The sequence below is a fragment of the Corythoichthys intestinalis genome, chromosome 6 (genome assembly GCF_030265065.1).
Source record: "Corythoichthys intestinalis isolate RoL2023-P3 chromosome 6, ASM3026506v1, whole genome shotgun sequence".
Lineage (NCBI taxonomy): Eukaryota > Metazoa > Chordata > Actinopteri > Syngnathiformes > Syngnathidae > Corythoichthys > Corythoichthys intestinalis.
Genome location: NC_080400.1, coordinates 21,499,843 through 21,514,191, shown reverse-complemented (window position 1 = coordinate 21,514,191; position 14,349 = coordinate 21,499,843). Strand labels below are relative to the sequence as shown.

At 39.4% G+C, this 14,349-nt stretch overlaps 1 protein-coding gene across 3 annotated transcripts in view; it reads right to left on the bottom strand.

The window, feature by feature from the left end:
• Nucleotides 1-13,447, bottom strand: part of sik2b (salt-inducible kinase 2b) — a 94,988-nt gene extending 81,541 nt beyond the window's left edge. For all 3 annotated transcript variants that reach the window (XM_057839977.1, XM_057839978.1, XM_057839979.1), the window contains exon 1: nt 12,885-13,447. In XM_057839977.1, coding sequence (XP_057695960.1) covers nt 12,885-13,022 — 138 coding nt within the window. In that variant the 5' untranslated portion in view covers nt 13,023-13,447. The remainder of the gene's footprint in view (nt 1-12,884) is intronic.
• Nucleotides 13,448-14,349: the final 902 nt, after the last annotated feature.

Below are 14,349 nucleotides of genomic sequence, written 5' to 3'. Positions count from 1 at the left end.
AATTTACAGAACAAAACAAGTTTCATTGGACAGAGGGACAGTTTTTATTTTTGCTGCAGGCAGTATCAGCTCCTTTGCTATGGTGTAGGTTTATTTTGCACTGAGCAACTTGGTATGCTACCATATACGATGCTGACAATGCTCCCTGATGTAACACAGACAAAGCTAGAGGATTGTTGGCAATATTTGGTGCTGAAAATAATAATTCCTGCTGTCCGCTGTGAACATTTTTAAACAAAGTAAATAGCCTGGTCTTTCCTCGTCTCCCACTGTACTGAAAGTCAAAGCCAAAAGCTAAATGCTCCAGACACTTCGTCATATTTCCTTGTATAAGCTTTTCATATCTCCAGTGCTCTTTGCTCTGTGGTCTTGTTTGGTTAAAAAATACTGCGCACATGCTGAAAATGAGACCAGCACTGCCCCCATTGAGTGGATGTGCAATTACACTTTATTCTAGTACGACAAAAAAGTATGTTCCCCAAGGTCACATGCGCCACCCCCAGCCTCTTTCTGCGCCCCCCTGGGGCGGGCCGCCCCACTATTTGAGAAGTACTGCTTTATGGGATTAGTGCCCCCGCAAACAGGACAGGAGAGATTAGGTACCGACAGTGACAACAGGATAATTCCTTTATGTGTGTTGTAATAAAATAGATACTTACCGTCAGTTTATCGATTATTTATTGTTGCAGAGACCGTGACAATTTATTGCAATATCGCTTTTTTCCCCCCACCACTAATAGCATTCCACATTCACTGAAGGAACTGTCATTTTTTTCCCCATAAACGTGATGCACAATTTGCAAAACTAACTGAGACAAATATTCCATTTATATCATACATAATATTCTATTTGAATGTGAGGTACCTAAATTTATCCTTTTTTCATATTCTCTACTTCATTGCTGACACAAACACTGGCTTGTCAATGTGATCTGCAGTAGAGGTGTGCAAAATTTCCGATTCTTAGATTATTCGCGATTCGGCCGTGGAAGATTCGAGAACGATTCACAAACATCCAAATTCCGATTATTGAAATATGCGAAGTGAAGCGGAAGTACACAACACTAAGCGCGCCGCGCGGTCTTCGGGATGGAACGGAGCGAGAGTAGCTAAACATCATGCTTCCCAGTACCCGGCCCCTCGGGTAATGCCAATGCTCAACTCACGGCTCTAGCTCAACTCATGCAACGAGATAAAAACAACATACCTGACTGCTGCCGAAAAGCTGCTGCAAAGTACATTCATATGTTATGGTGGATATAATTTATATAGGACTAGATGCAATATAGATTTGGTAGTGTTAGCAGCACATCTACAAAAAGCTAGATGCGGACGTTATAAACGGCCGCCATCTTAAAGCAGTACACTACCCTGCAAGGCTGTTGTAGCGAACCTTCCAAGCAAACCTAATTAACTTTTTATCTAAAATACTCCTAAATCGGTAAAATATTGACTTGAATCTATCTTTAAAATAGTTTTAAAACTTTCACATGTCGAAAGTAGACAAAAGGGAAATTATGGAATAACGGGAGCAATTTTAACAAATTTAACGGTTGATTCACAACATTAATTGAATGTAGTTTAAAGCTGCTGATACAGAATGGGGACTGGAGTTCTTTATTTAATGTTATTTTTGTATATTTCTTTACTGCTATATGTTAACTTGATACTGAAATAGTAGTGTGGTTTAGCCTGAGAGTATTTTTGAACAATTTTGGAACTAATGTACAAAACATAAAAAAAAAAAAAAAATAAGAGAAAAAAAAAGGAGGGGGCTGCATCAATAATCGTTTTATAATCGAATCGGAGCCTCTGAATCGTAATCGTAATCGAATCGTTAGGTGCCCAAAGATTTCCAGCTCTAATCTGCAGTGTTCTTAATTTCTGTTAGCCAAGTTGCGGGAGTAGACAACAGGACTGCCAGGTTCCCTACACTGCAATCTCTCGCATACGACGCTGAAAGAAACGGCACTGTTTTGAAAAAACACATAGGTCATTGTGCTATAGTGCACATGCCGGGACCACAACACACACAGTGTGTCAAAGGAAAATTACGATTGTACCAATTAAAGTACCATTAACAATAAATTTATCCATAATAGAGAAGCAGAATAATATTATATAAGGTGTTGTTTCTTATTTTTAAATAATAACAGTTTCGCTGTTAAAATACCCCCGACTTTTTTTTTTTTTTTTTTAAATTGGTATTTCAATTGATTCACGACTATTCTCTGGTATTTGTGTTTATGATATTAATAGTTGAAATCTAATGTGTTCAATTATCCCTATTACATAGAAAACTTATATGGTGGTTAACAATGTTTGTGATGGCAACAAATTCACGTTTGATTATATTAAACTAAAATTATGTATATATAGTGGCCATATCTGTGGCCAGTCCTTCACTTAAGTAGAACATTAATTTTTTTCCCTCGTTTTTGGAGTTGACCATATTCCAGCATATTCGCGATTGCGCACTGCATTAAAGGAAAAGACACGAGCTATGACCTTAATGTGTTTAAATCAGGAATTTCTTAGTAGTATGATAACAGGGAAAATAATGTTTAAAAAAAAATGGACTTGCGAATGAAGCTATTGTGTGACTTCAATCACATTAGATGCGTACAGCACAAAAATGCTGATACTCTTGAAACAAGTAAAAGTAGTCAAGAAAATAGGTACACTCTCCTAGTAGTTTCTGTACCTATGTAATATGTCTTTCTCCATCCGTCATGTAGGAAGCCCACTTGACTTCCTGGATCCATTAAAACTTGTTTAACAAGGTGCCCTGAAAGGCACATGTAAATATCTGTACCTAACTATGTTTCATTATTTCGCCAATGAATATCAACAGTATCTTTCAAGGGTAGAAAACTGCCCTTGAAGATGTCAAATCATGAAAAAAACAAAAAACAAACAAAAAAAAAAAAAACCCACAAAAAAAAAAAAAAACGTACATTAAGCATACAAGGTTGGGAAAATGCAACAAAAAGGATGTTAACCAAAACTAACCTGAGCATGTCAAGCATGTTGTAAAATATAGATTCACATAATGACCCGAGGTACTTTTACAATACCCAAGCCAGAGTAGGACAGCTGTGGGTGGCTTGTTTGCCGACCAGTCCTTAGTGACCTGTATAGATGATGTGGGTGAAATTGCCAGGTGTGTGAAGCGTGTGATCTGCATGTACGTTATGAAAAGTGCTCCACAATACCTGTCTAGCCCCTTGCTGCTCTATTTAACCTCAGTAACTATATTACTGTATTGGCCCGAATATTAGATGGCCCCGATTATAAGACGACCCCTCTTTTTCAAGACTCAAGTTTGAAAAAAGACTTTTTGAACACCAAATTAATTTTTATACAGAAAATAATTACAGTACATCCAAAACAAATGATTATAACAATATATTTGAGAGAATACAGAAAATAATTACAGTACATCCAAAACAAATGATTATAACAATATATTTGAGAGAAAAAGCATGTTATTTTGCCTCATTCAAATCTTAATATTTGAACATTTAAATATGTAAAATAAAGTGCAATCACATTCGTAAATGAATGGCTTCTGGTTTTTGAAATGTAAATAAACCAATCTATTGTGATAAAACAACAAAATTGCAATAACTGCATTAACCACCACAGTGAAGTCTAACTAACTGTAGTCTTGAAACAAATCTGAATGAGGAAAAACATTGCAATAGAATAATGCAAACTGGTTAAACATGAGAGTAGCTGACATCTGTCATGACAGAACATCGCTTCAATGATATCTGGCGCCATCTATCATCGTGAATGGGGAGAGTAGCTCAGATCTGTCATGACAGAACATCGCTTCAACGATATCTGGTGCCATCTAGCGTTGTGAATGGGTATAATGTCTAGACCGCGAATAAGACAACCCCCTCTTTTTCTGTCTTATTTCAATGCAAAAAACACCGTCTCATATTCGGGCCAGTACGGTAATAAACAAATACAGTCTTACCAAGTGCTGGCCTGCCATGCCAATAACTTAAGCATACTGTACAGAGAGCTTCGTCTTGTTAATCATTGTTTGGCTATACGGTATCACTACTCATGTTTAGACGCATAAGGTGGAAAGTCACCAGTGGCTAAAGATCAAAAGAATTTAGCAAGCTGCTTGGCCTATTTTTGTCTTCAACTATTAGCAGAATATGTGTGGTACTATATACAACTCCCTCCCTGCAGGATTAAGAAATGAACTCAGATCCCTGTCGCCTCCTTGTGCTGTCAAATTCAGCAACGACAGTGGACTGTCTGCCTGCGAGCATGCGTGCAAAACACTTCCCAAACACAGACCTCTCTAGTGTATCCTTCTCTTTGGCACTGCAGCCACAAGAAATCACAAAATCACGTCACTATTTGGCTTACATAACGGGACCACCGACCCATGAAGCTCGGCATGGATAATCACAACATGTTTAGACCAAGACAGGCTCTTATCTTGCTACATAGGCGGGCCGTGTGGGTAATAACCACAAAATGTACAGGTGCATGGTGACATTATTTGGGTCATTAATTAAAGATATACAGGTACAAAGCAGAGAATGGAACCACGCAGGTCATTACCAAGTCGTAAAGATCCTGATAAACCAGCTACCTGGATCAAAGGCCCAAGAATATAATTGACAATCTGGCATTAAATTATAGCATAACACTTGTATTACCACATGAATTACAAAGTTATTGAAGAGAACAGTATTCGCAGGTGCTGTACTTCTGTCTTACAATATATTTCACTTTCAGTGGGAATATAGCACCAGTGTGTAAGGCAATGCCAATTAGGCCTGTCGCGATAAATTTTTGTGTGCGTCATTGCGCCCCCCCAATTTTTTTAAAAAAACCAATTTACAATAACACAGTGAGTACAGTATATATGAATAGATCAAGTACACCCATTTAAACACGATAAGAAATCACAACTAAAAACAATAGACCATGCCTCTTAAGTAAAAGACAACAATATTAATACCGCACAGAAACACAGAATGAATAAAATGTGTTTTTCAAGAAACAAAAAAAATACAATTGCAGTTAATAACTTAAACATTTCGGCAAATGAAAACTTTCCCCCTCATAGCTTCTGCAATGGTGTTCCATAGGGATGCAACGATACAGTTAAGTCACGGTTTGGAACGATTTTCGGTACGGGGCACACGATTTTGGATCTGATTCAATACATTTAATGCTCTGAAAAAAAAATAAGAACTGTGTTTTTCGTTTCGTTTTTTTTTTTGCAAACGAGCAAAAATTAAATTGCCATCATATAAACATGCATTTTAGTGCATTATAACAATGTGCTTACTTGTTACTGATCTGAAGAACTTTAGTATAAAAGTGCTGAGAACAATCTTTACTGTTTGTAAAGTGAGGCGGGGCACACTGTTGATTGCTACAGCTCTCTTAGCAGCTAGTTTTACTACATGAGCAAGACAGTCACTGGTATGGATTGATTTGGCCTTCTTAACTTCCATTCAGTCATGGCGGTTTATAATTCATCAATGTAGTATATGGACTACGTGTCCCATAATCACTCTGGGCTCACTAAGCCAATGGCATGGAACGTAGCACATCTAGTTTGCTATTTCATGATATCTGGTGTGTGCGCGCATTAAAAAAGTTAGCAAGCGCCACAGAAGTCACATCTGCTCATTACTGCACAACACCAGCATATGACAATCGACTTGCATAAACAAGCCGAGTTTGAAGCACAGCGCTCTTAATTTGCCACTCAAATATCCGGTGTTGTGCCGAAAAATAGCCGCCCCGCGTGAAATGTCACCCCTGACGGGAGTGCCCACACGTCAACAACACCGGCACGCCGGAGATGGTCCGCAGTCAATCCGGAGCACTGATGCGGCCGGTATAGGTTGAACAATAGGATATAATGGGAACGATTGCCTCCGGTGCAATTTTTTGCCGGACCTGAAACGAAGATGCATTTTGCGCACTTGGTTACAAGGAATCCGAACTTTTAACAGGATGTCTGCCGCACGCGCGCAGGAATCGCAGCGGAAAAATTACCGCCTTCATTTTTATTTATCGTGCGATAAATGGAATTATTGCATATTGCGACAGGCTTAATGCCACTACAGCAAACTGAAATGTTTTGTGCTTTTGTTGCTAGAATGGGGACAGAAATTCTTGCTGTCAGTAAAATAATTTACATCCCGCTAGTGTTGACGTCACTAAGTGTTTACACAGCAAAATCTGTAAAATTGATTTTCTGGTGTAAATTTTTTTGAGTTGATCGGTGTTGATTTGAGTGTTGTTCTAAAATTAGCTGTGTTAAGATCACTATCAGAGTGGCGTAAATTAAGCATGATGAACACGAACACCCCTAGGTGAGTTAAATGTACACCTAGCAGAGTTAATGAGCCACACCCAGTTTAAGTGCAAAGGTCAGAAAACAACCGTTATGGCCTCTGCGCCCTGAGCCTCGCTCCTCCTCCTCCCAGTGTGTGTGGGTGTGTCAACATTCTGCTTACAGGATTGGACAGATTAGCGAACCTGGAACCAGGTGCAGACAATCATCATCCACTTAAACCAGTCCTTGGCCTCCATCACCAGATCAACGACTTAACTCTACGAGTTTTTCAGCCCAGCTTCATCCAGCTTTTAGTATCCAGAGTCCTCGTTCAAGCTCAATTTGCTTTTGTTTCCAGATGCAGCATCACTGCCTGCCTGCTTCTCCTAGCACATATTGTCAACCCTTCAAACCTTCAATAAACACTGGTTACAAACTGCGAGTTTGCCCCCCCCCCTTTCTGCGCTTGGGTCCCCAACTCATCCAGAACCTTAACAACAACACAATGCTGTTAGTTAACGCACTTTGACATGTCAATTTTTTAATCGTGCAATTAAATGTGGAGCTGCTTCCCCCCCAAAGTTTGGACTTCTAGACAAGTCAAATACTGCTTTTCAGACAAAACCTCCTTTTTGGATTTTAATGACGAATATAGGGCACGTGGAGGCGGCTTGAAGAGTGTAAACCCGCCATGGTCGTTTTCTAGCATATTTGGATAAAAATGCAGCGATGAACATCCCGGCAACACACGCAGCTCTTGGGCCTCCCAAGATGCGCTATACTGCATGCGGGCAAAAGCACACAGTACATTGGGGTGGATTCCCCGTGTCAGGTGCAACATCACTTTGTTTTTTTTAACCCAAAATGTGGACCTCTGAGGTGGATTTTGACATTTATCGTCATTTATTGAGCTGCAATGCGTAGATAAACTGCAAATGAACATGGGGAATGAAAGAACTTATAGAATTTATTAAGTTTATAAATGCTTTGAAAGGCAAGTATTAGGATTAGGGTTTATTTATATCTCGGGAATTTTATATCGCAAATAATATTAAACCAATGACCACAAATGTATGTTTTAAGGTCAAAATGTAATTAGAAATGTAACGTATACAAAATTGAGTGCAAGTGTTATAGATTGTACCCCAAAAAATAAAATGCAAACTCCAGGCAGGACCTGTTCTTTGAACCTTTGATTTTAGGACTGCGAGCGGACATGCTTTTATTTATTAAGTTATGAAAGTTATTTTGGGGGGAAATGGATGTTTAATTCATCTCTACAATTGTAAAGCTACCCAACTAAGCACATCAGTCAACTCCTGTGCAAAAAGGTGTACATTTAAAACTTTAAAAATGCGATTAATCGCGAGTTCACTATGGGCTGCATGCAACTGATCTTTTAATCGCTTGACAGCACTAGAGTTAAAATTTGATAAAACATTGGGACAGAATTTAAGGATTTTACATAAAAAAAGTTCACAACGCAAAAATGTGATTAACTGATTAAAAATGTTAATCGCTTGACAGCACTAAAAAATACATATATATGTTTATGGCGGAAAACAGTCAGGTGACTTCAAGTTCTACTCTGAGACCCCCAATTTGGCCAGATTTCAAAACCGTTTTATATGCATGTGTGATACATTATTGGAAAGCTTAAAATCTCAATTTTCTAGGGGAAGAAAAATTTTGAACAATTTTTTAAACAGCAAAACCCTAACTGGAGATGAGAGCACGCGAAAGCACAATTAAAGACGCGATCACTTTAACGAGAAATTATCGCGTACTTACCTTGTTTCGATCCAAAAACTCCATGTAGCATGTATCATTGAGTGTCAAGACACAGATGTGAATGGCCACAGCAGGATTTTTTGGGGAGATCTTATGGGTCAAACATGGTAATATAACAAGGGTCGCGATGCAGAAATCGCAGACGTCAAGGAGTAGTCCAGATGTTCTTTTTCATATATTTACCCTTTAAAAACTTTTTTTCTCCAATTTTTCTTTGTTCGGATTGATTTTATTTATCATCTAACATACCGAGCCACCGTGCCTGCGTGGGTTCTCCGGCTACTCTGGTTTCCCCGTACATCCCAAAAACATGCATGGTAGGCTGATCAGACACTCTAAATCAGGGGTCACCAACGACCGGGCCGCGGACCGGTACCGGTCCGTGGCGCATTTGGTACCGGGCCGCGCAGAAATAATAAATAATTTATTAACGACCGCATTCTGGCCAATTGACTTTGGCCTGTGCCGCTTATCACACCAATATCCCTGTCTACTCTAGATATACAACTACAGGATAGGAGGTCGTTACAGAAATGCATTGATTGGGCTGTTAGCACTAAATCTCGTTTTGTGTATCTCTGCGCGCTTGGACTCGATAATAACGTATGACGTAGGTCGTCGCCAATAACATTTCTTCCCGGAAATAATTAGCTCCCACACTAGAATGACTGAATAACAGACGTCTTTGGACAGACTTTTTACGGGGAAAAGGGAATCTGGCAAGCCAGAAGATGTGTCTACAACCTTGAAGAAAACAAAATTTATGCTACTTCCCAATCACTAAAGACCCACGAACTGCGAAGGAGTGAATTCGTGACCCGTATGTGAATAAACAGAGTTATTCAAGCATGTCTGTGGAACAGGAATCGCAAATCACGGCGACTTAAACGTACATTTGAGACAACAACTCTACCGAAGTTCTGGATTAAAGTCATTTCGGAATATCCTGACATCTTTAGGAGCGCGCTGAAAACTGTGCTACAATTTCCAACATCGTGTATTTGTGATGCTAGCTTCTCTCACTCTCCCATCTCGGGACCATCTCGTCTCAACGAAACAAACTCAGGCCTCCCACTGATTCAGCGGGTGAGTTGTATTTTTTCCCTGCACTTAACACGACTAGGCTAAAAACAAATGCTATTTTATATTTGCTGTATTTTTCTGCCGCACATTGCCGGTGTTCTGACAAAGTTGGCATGCGCGTAACGTTAAAAAGGACCGCGAATGCAGCGATTCCTAAGTACACACTACAAACTTTCTTTAAAGAAAGGAATATTAACTTACGTTTGGCATGGTAGGCGCACACAACAACTGCACGTAGCCCTCTCACTTAACGACTTCGCCGTGTCGTTAAGCATTAATTTACGCCATTTCCATGTTGCACACGTATGATGTAAACAGTTTTTTAGCACCATTGGATAACATTGGGAGTCCAACTGAATATAAAAGAGGGCTTTTTTCACCGCCACAAAAGCTTTGGGAGCAAAATTTTATAAGGGTGCAAAATTTGACAGGACACCGGTCCGTGAAAAAAAGACTCAAATCACACCGGTCCGTGGTGCAAAAAAGGTTGTAGACCCCTGCTCTAAATTGTCCCTAGGTATGAGTGTTTGCGCGAATGGTTGTCTCATTTCGCCCTGCACTTGGCTGGCAACAGATTCAGAGTGTACCCCGCCTGCTGTCCATAGTTAGCTGGGATTGGCTCTAGCCGGTGAGGATAAGCGGCTCGGAAAATGAATGAATGTATAAATTAATAAGAGGTCGACGGGTATATCGGCTGGCATACCGTTTACAGACGTCGCACAACCGCTTTTGTTTCAACCCAGCCATAAAAAGAAGGGAAGTAATATTTTTTATTCAAAATGTCATTTTTAGCTTCGAATCACTAATTGATGTCTAATATTTCGTTTAAAAAAAAAACTTTAAAAAAATTATTCACTCGCATATTTTAAACTTTTAAACAAATTATGTCACAATGAAAGAATTAGGGTCTGTAAATAAGTCACGGATATCTACCTCATAACAATCGCTTCATTGTCTTTTTTTTGTTACTGTCGCATTTTCCGCAATATGAAACAAATTGAAAAATAACATTTAAAAGGGTAAATATATGAAAGACAATCTCGGCCACTCCTTGCTGTTGGCGATTTCTGCATCGCGACCCTTGTTATATTACCATGTTTGACCCACAAAATCCCCCAAAAATCCAGCTTTGGCCATTCACGGCTGTGTCTTGACATTCATGGATACATGCTACACAGAGTTTTTGGATCGAAACAAGGTAAGTACGCGATAATATCTCGTTAAAGTCATGGAGTCTAATTACACTCTTGCGTGCTCTCACCTCCAGTTAGGGTTTTGCTGTTTAAATTATCTTTTCTTTTTTTTTTAATATGCCCTTCTGTTCAAAATTTTCTTCCCCCAGAAAATTCCAATGATGTATCACGCATGCATATAGGACAATTTTGAAATTTGGCCAAATTGGGGGTCTCAGAGCGGAACTCACCCGAGCAGAAGTCACCTGAGTGTTTTCCGCCATATATATTTTTTTCTTTGGCAATACCATGGTATAGGATCGGGACTCGGTATCCGTAGATTCTCAAAATCAGGTGACACGGACTCGGGTACAAAAAAATATGCTATCGGGACATTCCTAAAAACTACAGTTATTTGCTGCAAAGAGTGTAATTGATAATTTCTTGAAAGTTAAATATTTTGTTGAAGTCCAATCCATCATTTCCAGAGAAGTCGATTGGCACTCAGTAGTGCTTTAATGGGGGTAACCAAAGGAGAGACTCTACAACACCTCACGTAGCGATTGGTTAGTGGTTGTGTAGGGAGCGCAAAGTAGTCAGGTACTTGCATAATTAGGGACGGTGTGATGTCACACGGTCACCCGTTTCAAATCTGCTCGTTTGCAAAGCAATATGACTTACAAAAGTGATTGCAATCAAATCACAAAGCACAGAGATGACAAACTTTAACCAGTTCACATAGTAATTTTAATTCATCTTATGCATGAAACAGTGGATATGAAATTCCATATTAGGGCACCTTTTTTTTTCTTTAAGGACAAACTTTCTTAACAGCTATCTACATCATAGTGCAACTTAGACAAAAGAATACAGTATACAACCAGTTTGGCAGGTTCTGCCATATTGTATGATACTCCCATATAGAAAAATCTATACACTCAGAATACACATTAAAAAAACACTACTGTAGATACACACACACACACACACACACATTAAGTCATGTATTTGTTAATAAAGCTTTTTTGTATTTCATAGTTACATTCAAGAGCTAAAACAGACACAAAATTACAATGCATCACAACTTATGTTGTTCAGATACAGCTGCATGTGATCATAACCCAGCCAACAAGTGCTTCATGACCATTTGAGGCTTCGAGAAATGTACCCTTTATCAAAGCAATTGGCTCATGTGATATGATCCCATCACTACAATCAACATATAGATTATAAAAGAGGTGAGCGTTTTAAGATGCAGGTGATACTTCAGTAGACAATAGAAACTCACTGTACGATGTCACTACTAGCCTTTTGTTTAAAAAGTTGGGGGACAAATGTGACTTCCAACAGCATTTAAATAGGCGCTTCAAATGGGGCTAAAGGCCTAAAGCAATCACAAATGCAATTTTGTCTTTGAGAGTAGAATAATTTAATTGTCAGCATCTTTTATTTTCTAAAAAGAAGAACAACTATGAATATGTAAATCTTTTTTTAAATTATCGAATGTGTTGGACTTTGGTTTTAAATGCCATTAAATGTGCATTTGAGTAAAAAATAATAAGCAATTTGTTTGTTTGACATTTTTCCTATCAGTACCTCATATTACTGATTATTTGATGAAGGAGCAAAGGGTTAGATCATGAACGTCGACATATTGTCAAGCAAAGATGTCCACTCTGTTGTGGTAAAATAGCAATTGATATTCAAATAACCAGCATAAAGTCAACAAGTCAGCATTAGTTAAAAAAAAAAATCTACCTTCCAGATGTCCATAAATTTTACTCAGGTCATATATTTTACTGTTTAGATGTACTGTAAGGTCTGATCCGTTACAACCTGCAACGAATCTTATCCAGGCCAGCTGTAAACATTCACTTATAAGCCCCAGAGTAAATATTTTCATATTCCTTTAATCATTTTATTATTATTATTATAATTGTAATCATTCTATATCTTGTGCCACGTCAAATTTCGTTGTTTCACAATGTTCATTTCGTTGTTGACAATGACAGTAAAGACCATTCTATTCTTATATATGATTATGAAAGTTTTTTGTTTTGGTTTCATAGAGATAAGGGGAAAGCTTCAATAGCACTTGGTGATGTGGACTCATTACTGCTTTTGCCACCATATCTGCAGTGTCAACAAGTCTACCTCTGTAGGACTACTGGTAGATCTAAAGACCAGGCTGTGGTGGGCCATGTAGGAACCTTGCATGTTTACACTTCGAGTTTCCCAGCAGCGCTCGCGCTCTGAGCTCTTACCGGCAGTAGAACGTGCCAAGCGGGGTTAAACGTGCACGCTGTCAGCCCTCCGGCAACCGGGGGACGGCTAACAAACACACACTTTCCCGCACCAACTTTCTTTTTAGTGTCCACAATGCTGGCGCCAGACGTGCTGACTGGGTGTCAAAAACCGATTGGCTAAAAGTTATGTAACTCGGGTCTGTAACTCAACAGTAGACCGAGTTAGCTTTCGAGCTAACCGCTTGTCAGACTTTTACTCACCTCCGTCTTGGTTATGCGATGTCGGGCTAGTTTGACGACGGCAAAGTTGCCCTTGCCCAAAGTGCGCTCGATGTCGTAGAAGCCCACACGAACTGGACCCCTGAGCAGCGGTTTCTGGACGCTGTCAGCCATGACCATGCTGTTCTCGACCGTACTTGTCTCGGCGGCGGAGGACGAAGAGGTAACCCGCACAAGCAGGGGCACACGCTGGGGGTGGTGGTGGCGGCGTGCGGGGGGCGCTCACTCGGGCTTCCTCGAGCTGTTCCAGACTAAAAATCCAAACAAACCACGAACAGCCGCCTCCACCGCCGCCGCCATTCGAAGCGTGTCCATCAAAAATCGACTTTAGTGGATTGTCGGCAGCGGCGACACGAGGCGTCCCATTTTCTTTTTCGTTCTTTCTTCTTTTCTTTCTTAGAGAGGAAGGCTAAAACCTTGTCTGTCACCTTCCTGCAGCCACAATGCTGCTCTAATGTTACAGCTCGAGGTCCCCTCTATCAGTCAGCGCGCACGAGTTGACTCGCAAAGAGGCATCATGTTCTCCGCCTGACGCGCATTGACGTCAAAGCTATGGGGGTATTTGTACAGGGGGCGGGGCCACGGAGCCGCTCCACACTTCGGTGCCAATTGGTTGCCAAGACAACCAGACCCACCTCGTACGTCAACCGGTAACATTGCTATTCCGAATTGCGTGTTTTGTGTGTATGTGTTTGCTGGCCTTGCTGTAGCTGTGGCGCGTACATGATAACTTTTTTTGCACGCGTTGAATGCTTATGTGTTTAGTGAAACCTTCATCTGCATTTTTGTCGCATGGGTTAAAAGTGGACTGCAAAATGTATAAACGTTATATGGAAGTGTTCTTTTAATAATTTGAAATGATTTCGAATGTTGTGGTCTGTTTCAGATAAGTATTACGCTAACCAATAGTATTCCACAGAAATTTACAATTTTATATTGTGAGTAATAGAAGTCCTAACAAGAAACGAAACAATTCTTTTTCTCAGCCAAAACGTCTTAATCAGCTACATAACAGCGCCACTTAGAGGCAAAATAATATTATTGCAATAATCTCATCCTGCCATACATTTTCTCTACGATTTATTCCCAGCAGTTTTACCATTTATAGGGCAAATGACTTTTTTTGTTTTTGTTTTTTGTAACTGAAAAAAATAAAAATAACTTACCCCGTAATGACGGCGGCGTCCAGACATGGGCATCACACTTTGGGCCATGAAATATTACCATTTTGTATAAAAGTGTGACATCAGGTCTAGTTTATAATGATATATTTTAGTTACTAATAGTATCGTTATTAAACCGTATTTTTCAAAACATTTTTAAATAAATGAATGACATTATGAGATTAGTGCAATGTAATTCATTAATATATATATATATATATATATATATATATATATATATATATATATATATATTGTAAATAAATAAAACAGAAATACACTCT